Genomic DNA, 11320 nt, shown 5'->3' with positions numbered 1-11320 from the left:
TTATTTTATTTCACAGAAAATATTGTTTTCGACATTCAGTAATTTTTATATAAAAATCGAACAGTCGTTTTTTTCATAAAAAATTAAATCTACATAAAATAGTACGCAAATTTCGTAAAAATTAACACGAGTACATATAGACAAACTTTTTAGCAAGACAAATTGACAGACGGGATGGGAAGTTATCAGTGTGGGTCGCATCCTAGCCTCTTTTTTATTTTGCTCCCGAAACGAATACGTAATTTTGTTGATCAGTGTTATCAAAAACCGACTTTCAAAACTTAAAATCATTGAAGTATTTGGCAACTTGAACGAACTCAAGCTCGAGCCTCGAAGAATGCTGCATCTGTTGCTTTTATTATTTATTTAACAGGCGACCATGCTGCCTAGTAGGTGTTTGCTTTTTCTTGATGCTTCTGTTTTAAAATTGCCACAATTTCCCTAAAGTTACCTCTCTTCCTTATCTCCACGCATGCGCATCACCCTTATAGCTTTTATAACATGCGAAATTAAATTTGATTCTTCGCACCAGGCGACCATGCTACGTAGTTGGTATACTTTTGTTTTACTTTTTTAACTTATTTATATACCTAGTTATTTATTTTGAAAAGCTTAATCCCGATCGCCAACCTTATTACAGGATTAACTAAACCCCGCCCACTTTCTCCTCTCGATCTTTTTGCTGTATTAGTAAGGTATAAGAAGAAGAGTGATAAATACAAAATATTTTATGTAAAAGTCAAAATAAGAAAAAGTAGTATATGCTTTCTTTTCAGCATGGTCGCCTAATACAACAAAATTGATATTTAGTTTCTATGGGATGGAAGCTAGGTTGTGATTTAGGGGTTTGCTAAAAGCACTTTTAAAAAATCATGTCAAACTAAATATATATATGTCAAAACGTGAAAATATATTCTTTTTAGACCTGTGGTCATCCTGTACATTGACCGGAATCTTATTCTGATTTAGTTTTTCAGTCGAAAGGGCAGTAAGAGAAGAGAACCACAGTCTTTCTTACGGAATATTTGACACTTTTTGGTGCAAAATACAATTTCCAACAGACAGGTTTTTTCTTTGTATTTAACTTTCAATTAAGGAAATAATTTCAACAATGCCACGAATATATTTTATTTTATTTATTTTATATTTCATATATATATAATTCTTTGTTTAGCGATTTTTAAATGTTTTATAATTTATTTGCAATAATTTAATCAATTTAATTTGTTTTAAATTTTAAATTTGTCTACCAAGTTTGTTCACAATTTGTTTTTTATTTTTTTAATTAAAATACTACTTGTTAACGTAACAGTGTTTTCAAACCTTAAATACAATTGAATTACATATTGTTTTTTTTTGTATTTACATAAATTTATATTTAACAATTTTGTTTAAAGGATTTTAAATACTTTTTATTTATTAATTTAAAATTTACATATTTATATATAATATTAATGATATGATTGCTAACTACATTTATGTATGCAGAATTTTTCTTTTTGCATATAATTTAAGAGTAACATTGCCATAATGTTAATTTTAAATTAATAAAAAAAAATTAAATAAAATTAAATCTTAAAGAAAAAGCAATGTTATATGTATATATTTTTTACTTAAATTTGTTTATATTATTATTGCAATCTGTTGGCAAGTATTTATTTATATTATTTATACATATCTATGCAGCGCTGTTTTTTTTATTTAAATTTTTAATTTTATTATTTTTTTTTAAATTAATATAAATTGAAAGCTTAAAGTAAAAGGTTCATAAAAATGCAAAATATTTGTGTTTTTTGTTTTGTATTTTATTTTGAACCTAAAACAGTCTTTTTCTTCATTGAACATTTTTGTATAAAATTAAAATATTAGCTAAAGTTGTACATAAAAAAAGCAAAAGTTTTATAAATAACAATAATACCTTGTTTAGCTTAATGTTTAAATGATTTACTAGATTAAAATGCACAATTAATAATTATAGTTTGTTAAAAAAGAAAAGAAATACATAATTAGGTAGGTCATAGATAAATGACATAAAATAAGTTTGAAAAAGAGTTTTTCCAATGCAGGTATTTTATTAGTGTTGAATGAAAGAAATTTGCTGTGCTTAAGTGAGGATAATTTTTTGTTAGTTGTTGTAGAAGTGTCCATTGTCCATATTAAGACCTGAGCGTCTTCTCCTTGCTTGTAAGCTTATTTATATTCTGAAAAGAAATGAAAATTATAAGTACAAGAAAGAAGCTAAAGATATAAATTTATTTATTTATGCAAGCTATTAACAGAAAGCGAAATACTGATCTGATCAGGCTTGAGCCCGAAGGCTCACACATTAGTTTTTAGTGGACAAAATACTTGGAACGACTTGCAGATATTGTTTCTAAAGGAGGAAAGACTGATATGAAATCCAAAGTTGGTATGGACGTTGTTAGCTAACTGCAGAATTATTGTGATAGGTTAAAAAATGACATAAGAGAAGTGCTTGTCTGATGTTCCTTGGATTACTATAAATTGGAATCTTTTCTAGAAGAAATGATGATTCTAAGGTACCTACTAAAAGCTGATGAGACTTCATGGCGTTTTTGGATCTTTATAACGTGATAAGAAGAGTGCAAATCGAATTAATCTGAGATTCACTTCTTTGGGAGTGAGAGTTTTGATGGAGAGACCAGACTTGACTAGCGTATTCAAGGAGAGGTCTAACAAAGGTGGGGTATAGACAACTAGTTACATATGGGTTCGAGAATTCTTTAGACCAACGTTTGATAAAACCAAGGGATAAGTTACCTTTGTTAATGATAACTTCTTTGTTACACTGATAACTTCCCATCCGGTCTGTCGATTTGTCTTGCTTAAAAGTTTGTCTATATGTACTAGTATCAATTTTACCAAATTTGTGTACTATTTTTTATAGATTTTAATTTTTATGAAAAATCACTGAATATCGAAAACAATATTTTCTGTAAAATAAAATAAGGTTGAAGCCAATATTTTTAATTTTTGAAAAGCTATTTGAGTCGAAAGTAAATTTTTACCAAGTTTTAGTATTGTTTTTTTAGAGTTTTATTTTTTGTAAAAAAAATGTCAATTCGATTTTCTTCAAAATTCTATCGAATGTTGAAAACAATATTTTCTATAAGATAAAATTAGTTTGAAGCCAATATTTTATAGTTTTGAAAAGATATTTGAGTCGAAAATCAATTTTTACCAATTTTTGTTAATTTTTGTTTAGGTATTTAATTTTTTGTACAAAAACTATCAATTCGATTTTTTTCAAAATTTTACTAAATGTTAACAACAATATTTTTTGAAAGATAAAAGTAGTTAAAAGCCAATATATACAATTTTTGAAAAGATATTTCAGTCGAAAATCAACTTTTACCAGCTTTTAGAGATTTTATTTTAAGGTTTTTATTTTTTGTAAAAAAATCTCTCGATTTTTCTCAACATCTTTCAGAATGCTTAAAACAATATTTCTTATAAGATAAAATAAGTTTGAAGTCTAACTTTCAAGTTTTTGAAAAGATATTTGAATCCATATTCAATTTTTACCAACTTTTGTTAGTTTTTGTTCGGTTTTTAATTTTTTATAAAAAAAACTGTCAATTCGATTTTTTTCAAAATTTTACTGAATGTTGACAACAATATTTTTTGAACGATTAAAGTAAATTAAGACCAATATCTCAAAGCTTTGAAAAGATATTTGAGTCGAAAATCAATTTTTAACAACTTTTATTAATTTTTTTTTAGGTTTTTATTTTTTGTAAAAAAACTGTCAATTCGATTTTTCTCAAAATTTTATTGAATGTTGAAAACAATATTTTTTATGAGATAAAATAAGTTTGAAGCCTAAATTTCAAGTTTTTGAAAAGATATTTGAATCGATATTTAATTTTTACGAACTTTGAGTAATGTTTTTTTTAAATTTTTATTTTTTATAAAAAAAACTGTCGATTCGATTTTTCTCAAAATTTTATCAGATTTTAAAAACATTATTTTCCGTTGCTCAAAATTGTTTTGGAGATAAAATCATATGTAAGTCGTTAAATTTAGGAGGTGACAATTTTTTTTTCAGTTTTTTTTGATTTAGAAAAAAAACCGTTAGATAGATTTTTTTCAAAAAATATACTTCTTTGAGATCACGTTACAGTTTATTATATAAAATTTAATTCAAGTCTCTAGCGTTTTTGGTTCGTAAGATATTTAGGGTTAACCAAAATTTTCACCTTTTTTTTAAACTGCTATGGTAAAAAAACCACCCACGCAATTTTCTTTAGAGCCCTTTCTGCATCTTTCTGCCTTATTATCTGTATAACAAAATTTTTTGAAGTCGATATCTCTTCTGGTTCTTGAGCTATGGACGACGAAAAAAACGTCGCGAACGTACGGACGTACAGACGTACGGACGTACGGACGTACGAACGTACGTACACACGCACGCACAGACATCTTTCTAAAAATCTTTTATTTCGACTCTAGGGACCTTGAAACGTCGAGAAATGTCAAAATTTTCAATTTGACAAATCGGACCCATTACAATAACTTCCTATGGAAAGTTAAAAAGGGGCTAATACTCGTATGTCACGAACTAATGATCTCTTACGGGTGAATGTAACATTTAGACACATTGAATTCCAAGAAATTTGTGTCGCACCAAGTCTGAAATGAGTCATGATTGTTTTTGTAGGACAGAATCGGAAGGACTAAGGTGGCTCCCTTGAGGAACTACTAAGTTTTCATAAGTGAGATCGGAGATAGAATATTTAAAAAATAATCTATTTCGGCGGGTACGATCTGAGCCGTGCAATAAACAAGGGCGGGAGAGCAAGAGCTTTAAGTTTAAGACAAATTATTTTGGTGACGAATTTTATGAAAGGCTTTACATAATTCTGAAGTGATAATGTCTATTTTATTTTCTTTCTCTAATTCGTTCAGAGTTTTGGAAACAAATTCAGTACGATTGTTTGTAGTCTCATATCATTTAATTTTAATATTCAAGAAAAGCTATCGGATTTACGTTAAATGTTAACAAATTGGTAGAAGCTTGTGAGATCCCTAATCAGGTTATCTTGCATTTTGTCAATGTGTTCTATTAAGAATATGGAGAATAATGTTGAGAATATGGAAAGACCACTTTTTCAAATTATATAACGGCGATGACGAACCGAATTCCGCTGTAAGGGAGATAGAACCACTCAATCTAGGCGACGCAGATCAACAACTCCGCCTACCCGACCTCGACGAAGTTAAGATAGCCATATCTGAACTGAAGTGAAACAAAGCTGCTGGAGTTGACGGCATCGCTGCCGAACTATTTAAAGCAGCAGGCACCAAATCATCTCCAAAATATGGTTGGAAGAAAGCATGCCCGATGATTAGAATTAACAACCACATAGGTCCTTATCAGTGTGGATTTAGACCAGGAAAGTACACTATCGACCAAATATTCACACTACGACAGATCTTGGAAAAAACCCAGGAGCTTCAATTCGATACCCACCATCTCTTTGACAGCATCCATAGGGAAGAGCTCTAAAGAGCAATGTCTAGTTGTTGCATCCCTGTCAAACTTATCCGTTTGTGCAGAATGACGATGGAGAATGCACGCTGCTTTATTAAGGTCGGAAAAGATCTCACCGATGCATTTGATGTCAAAAAATGTTTTAGACAGGGCGATGCACTGTCATGCGACTTCTTTAATATCGTTCTGGAAAGCATTGTGCAAAACTCAACCTCAACACTAGAGGCACAATCTTCTAAAGGTGAATCCAAATACTCGGATACACAGATGATATTGACATAATTGGAAGATAAAAGCGTGATGTCAGTGGAGGGTTTTTTTACATTCCGACGGTAGCGAAGAAGATGATGGCAAGACCAAGTAAATGCTGTCATCAAAAAAGGACATTGAACAACGACGTATTGGAAAAAACGTCACCATGGAAAGGTATAACTTTGAGGTAGTTAAGGACTTTGTCGAACTAGGCACCGCTATGCACCGCTATAAACACCGACAACGATACCACCGCTGAAATCAAACGAGGAATAACTCTTGCAAATCACTGCTTCTTTGGACTTAGAAGAGAAGTAAAAACCTCTCTAGAGCATGTAAAATCACCATCTGTAAGACATTCATCATCCGGGTTCTCATTTATGGCGCTGAGGCCTGGACACTGTCAAAGAAATATGAGAACGTCTTAGGGTGCTTCGAGAGAAAAATTCATCGTGTGATTTTTGGTCTCGTACTCATAGATGGAGAATGGGGGAGAAGATATAACGACGCCTTAGATGGTTGGGTCATGTAGAGCGAATGGACATTAACGCTCCAGCCCGGAAGGTCTTCAAATCCAATCCCGGACTGTAGCACCACCTTAAGTAAGTATGTAAGTTCTATTTAGATATTCAAATGCACAAGAGAAATCTGCATTCAGCTTGTTGAGAGATTGAAAAGTCAATACCGGACCTGGTTTTCAAATATGTTCTCCACATAAAATGTCTGACATTTCGAAGTGTTCGTAGGCTCGTAATTGAAAGCGATATTATTATTAAAGATCTTAATGTCAAGAATGTTCACAAACATTAAATTAGAAATCAGTAGTTGTAGCTTCAACACAAATGTTTCCCTAAACTAGTTATAGCGGGTCTTTTTTAGACTTGTGGATTTCAATCTGGCAATACTTTTTTAGAAGTAAGTCTTTTTGACAACTGTTACTTAATTTATTTTCAATTATGCGATTTTTGCAAATTTATTACCAAAATAATGGTTCGGTTCGTGCGAATGCAAGGAAACTTTTGGTGGACGCATTAACTTGCATCGTGCTCCTGTGGCGCTGGACTAATTTTTGTCGCTTATCTTCGCGATACGATTGACACCCTGGAAAAGAATATTGGGCAAAATACCACCAAAGTTTGGGCCAATTTTCCCTCTTGGCTAGAATTCATTAGAACCAGCCGCCCGGCTTTTTGCCAAAAATCATAATGGGACCTCATCGAAAAACTAGTTACTTCTGGCATTAAACAACACTTTAAAAAATTGCTTGAAAAACGCTCTAGAGTCGCACATAAGGTTTAGCGTTTTCGAATGCACTGCAGATTAAATCTATTCTTTATTATGAAACTCAGGATTACGTTTGGGAGTTTTGGAATTAGAAATCTTAGAAAAAGACAGATTGTTTTTGTTTTGAAGCAGCAAACGAATTTCAAAAAAAGTAGCACAGCACAAAATCAAACGAAGATCATTTTTGACCCAAAAATGGATTAAACTAGCTGATTTCTGCAATCATATTTAAGACGTCTCTGTAGAGAATATAACAAGTTTGAAAAAAAAACAATTGTACTGACTACTTAAAAGTTTAGATATCAATTTTTTTAATGCGCAGGAGCATTCAAGCATTCTGCAAAATATCCTAAAGGAAAACTATATTAACCTTAAAGTTAATGTACGATATCATTAATGGAAAAGAATGCATAAAGCGTCTTACAAGTTCTGAAAATTAAGTCTAGTTATCGACAAAAAATTATACAAGAAGAGTTTTAAAAAATATTTGTACCTATTCAAAACTACTTCAAATTATTATAATTGTTTAAGCTAAATTAAAAACCAAAGGGATTCACGATTGGAAGATTTTTCAATATTGGCAGATTTTTCCCAAAAAATTTTAGCCAATTGTCTCTCAATAATGTATACACCCAATGGATACAGAAAAAAAATTGGTAGCAAATTTTCTATCAATAAATTTTGCGAACTTCTTACAATCGTTTGAAATCGTCTAAACACCCAAACTTTTATATTTTCAAAAAATTAGACGATTGCCAACAATATCATCCAACTTTCATTTGGCATAAAGATTTTGAGCAGGAATAAGCAAGAACAAAAGATTACAGAAATTTAAAAGAGTTTAAAAACTACGAAAATGAAAAGAAATAAGAAGTCATCGTCTGCCAAAATAACGAATAAAAAAACCCCTTACGCGAATCTAGTCAAAACCTTAACTTTTAAGTTTGACCTCAATCGATTAAATGGTTTAGGCTATAGGAGCGTGGATAGACAGGCAAAACAGACCGGACGGAATCGCGCGACCCACTTTTTTTAACTTCTCTACCATATCATATATATCATGTTTAAGACCTGGTGATTTTTGTAGGGATTGAGATAGCCGTCAACGAATGTAAGGCCAAATCTCCCCGAACGACCTTCAACTTTAATCTTGGAAAAATGCTTAGAAAAATCAGGCCACAGGCCATGTTTCGATCTCGAGGAAATTCTTCAAGGCGATATTGTTTTTAAAAACAAACAAATTGAGTCTAACAATTTTTTTTTTAAACACAAAAAGTTGTCAGAAATTTTGTGCTAATTTTCTAATAAAAAATTGTCAATATTTGGTCAAATTTATAAACAGACAATTTCGCTTGATAGAAAATTGACAATTTTCAAATTCTTAAATACATTGAGAAGGCTTTTGACAGTTCGGCAATTATTGAATGATCTTCTAATCGTATATGCTTAAGCTAAGTATCAATAAATTATTGTTTGTTTACACTGTTTTTTTTTTTTTTTTTAATAATAAACACACTCGAGGGGATATTACTACCCTTTTTATGCAGATGCACAGTGTGAGCACTAGGAAGAGGAGAGAGGGTTTAAAACGAGATGTTCGGTGCACATTGGTTTTGAATTCCTGAATATTGTAATGACTAGGAAAGACAGAGTGTGGTAAAGCTTTCCACATTCGTGTAGTACGGCTTAAGAACGAATATCTGCATTTGATAGTACGGCCGAAGTTGGGCTCGAGGGTATACTGATGAGCATTCCTAGAAGCGCGAGTATTACGGTTGAGCTGTTCAAGGGGAGGAATGCAACTGGCTATTTCACTAGAGCTTAAGCGTTAAAATAACGGTAAAAAAGGGTCAGGCAAGAGACCTTACGACAATGTTCAAGCGAAGTAAATGAACTTATGATGATATTATCATCTATCAATTTAAATGCTCTATGTTTAATGCTATCCAAGTGGCTTAAGTAAGTTGCAGGAGCACCAGCCCAGAGATGGGAGTTATAATCAAGCTTTGGCCGTATGTAAGGCTTCTAGATAACAGCCAGATCAGAAGGGGTAAAATATTTCTTGCATCGCCTAAGGAAACCCAAACACCTTGCGACATTTTTGGCGACATCGCGTATGTGATCATTCCACAAGAGGTGGTTGGTGACACACATACCGACAATATCGAGGTGTTCAGTCTCATTGATGCAAGTGCCATCCATGGATAAAGGCAATGGAGGTATATCCCGCTTTAACGATACAAGACAGCATAGGATTTTCGAAGCATTAAATTCCACGCGGTTTTTTAAAAACGAATATGAAAAGCTAAGAGTACTATCGTCAGCGAAACAATGTATTGGATTAGATGTTGCAGACAGGAGATCATTAATAAAAATTAGAAAGAGTGTTGGAGATAAAACAGAACCCTGGGGCACTCGAGCATTTATTTTATAGTTTTCAGACTTGAACCCATCCAATACTACTTGCATTGAACCATCCGAAAGGTAATTACTAATCCAATGAAGCAGGTATTCATGAAAACCGAAAGCACGCATTTTCGACGAGAGAACCTGATGCTGTTGGAAGACTTTAGAAATTAAAAAACATGGTAGACTCATTGGAAGACAATTTTCTCGGCGGATGACAGAGAATATTAACATTTATGTATTTTAGAAGTGAAAACAAAAGGTCAAGCAAAAATATTAAAAAAAAGAGGCTGAGATGCGACCCACACTGATAACTTCTCATCCCGTTTGTTGATTTTTCTTGCTTAAAAGTTTGCAGGTTTTCGTGTTTTAAAAATACCAATTTTAGTAGCATTTCTTAAAGGTGGATGAATGTAATTAATTTGAAGTCAATATCGTTTATCATCCGAATATCAATGTTTGCCAATTTTGCGTAATATTTCTTGTAGATTTTAATTTTGTATAAAATAACTGACTGTTGGATTTTTTTAAAAAATTTGCTGACTGTCGAAAACAATATTTTCTGTGAGATAAAATTAGTTTGAAGCCACTATTTTTAATTTTTGAAAAGATATTTGCAGCCACTATTTTTAATTTTTGAAAAGGTATTTGAGCCGAAAGTAAATTTATACTAAGTTTTAGTATTGTTTTTTTTTACCAACTTTTTTAAACTTACAAAATTTTACGGAATTTTGAAAACTATATTTCCCATAAGACAAACTTAGTTTGAAGCAATATTCTCAAATGTTTGAAAAGCTATTTGGGTAAAAATAATTTTTTTACGAACTTTTAGTAATGTTTTTTAAGGCTTTTATTTTTTGTAAATAAACTGTCAATTCGATTTTTCTCTAAATTTTACCAAATGTCAAAAACGTTATTCTTTACTGCTTACCTTTTATTTCGACTTAAGGGACTTTGAAACGTCGAGAAATATCAAAATTTTCAATTTGACAAATCGGATATGCAATTAGTGGACAATCGTCTAATCATTTGAAGACACGAAAAATTTTATGTTAAGACGACTGCAAACAATTGCAAAAAGTCGGTCAATTTTTTGATAGAAAATTTGACGACGACTGAATGCCAATTCTGTTTTGACAGATAAATTGAACCTTTACATGGTTGATAGAAAATTAGTTTTACGAAAAATGTGCCAATATTGGAAGACCTACAATCGTGTGAACTTAACTTTAGCTTAACACCTCGTACGCCAAGCTTTAAATTTCGATTTGGAAATATAATTGTTTTATTCACCATCAATGATGAGGCCCTGAGCCCCTATTCTGACTAAAACTCAAAACAATATTCTAAGAAAATTAAAAATGAATTACCTGCACAGAGTTTTATAAAATATATACGAAGAGCAATTCCTGGTCGTTGTTCACTGGTTCGTTAGTATCACTTGATTTTGTATCTAATAGATTCCTTTTTGAAAAAATGTCCGAATTCGCAGTTTTGATCGTTTTTGTTTATTTTTATTTCGACTCTGGTGGCGCTGCTATTACATCTCGTTCGTTGGACGACGACGACCATATGGGACGTCTTTTGTTGTGCTGTTGGTGTTGGTGATGTGATTGGTTTTGGTAGTGAATTTGGTGTTGTTGTTGTTTGTTTTGATGATGCCATCCCTGATGGTAGCGATTTCGTCGTAACGGTGGCGTTTCACGTCCGTAGGTTTGGTGTATGAATTGAGATTGTTGATGTTGTTGGAGCGGTTGTTGTTTCCATGATTTTCTTTTGGTATGATTTGTCCATCTGTGCAGAAATTATTTAAAATAAAATTATAGCTTTCATTATGCATAAAAAATGAGGATAATAATTGGT

At 31.8% G+C, this 11320-nt stretch overlaps 1 protein-coding gene across 5 annotated transcripts in view; it reads right to left on the bottom strand.

Annotated features, from left to right (window-relative positions):
* Positions 1–1691: 1691 nt before the first annotated feature.
* The window catches only part of LOC129946722 (extracellular sulfatase SULF-1 homolog), a 336741-nt gene continuing 327112 nt past the window's right edge, over positions 1692–11320 (bottom strand). For all 5 annotated transcript variants that reach the window (XM_056057007.1, XM_056057043.1, XM_056057036.1 and 2 more), the window contains 2 exons: positions 10828–11251; positions 1692–2201 (listed from right to left, as the gene is read on the bottom strand). In XM_056057007.1, coding sequence (XP_055912982.1) covers positions 10972–11251 — 280 coding nt within the window. In that variant the 3' untranslated portion in view covers positions 1692–2201; positions 10828–10971. The remainder of the gene's footprint in view (positions 2202–10827; positions 11252–11320) is intronic.

This window comes from Eupeodes corollae, chromosome 1 (genome assembly GCF_945859685.1).
Source record: "Eupeodes corollae chromosome 1, idEupCoro1.1, whole genome shotgun sequence".
NCBI classification, from domain to species: domain Eukaryota; kingdom Metazoa; phylum Arthropoda; class Insecta; order Diptera; family Syrphidae; genus Eupeodes; species Eupeodes corollae.
Note: the sequence above shows the minus strand (reverse complement) of the source record. Positions and strands in the feature narration are given on the sequence as shown.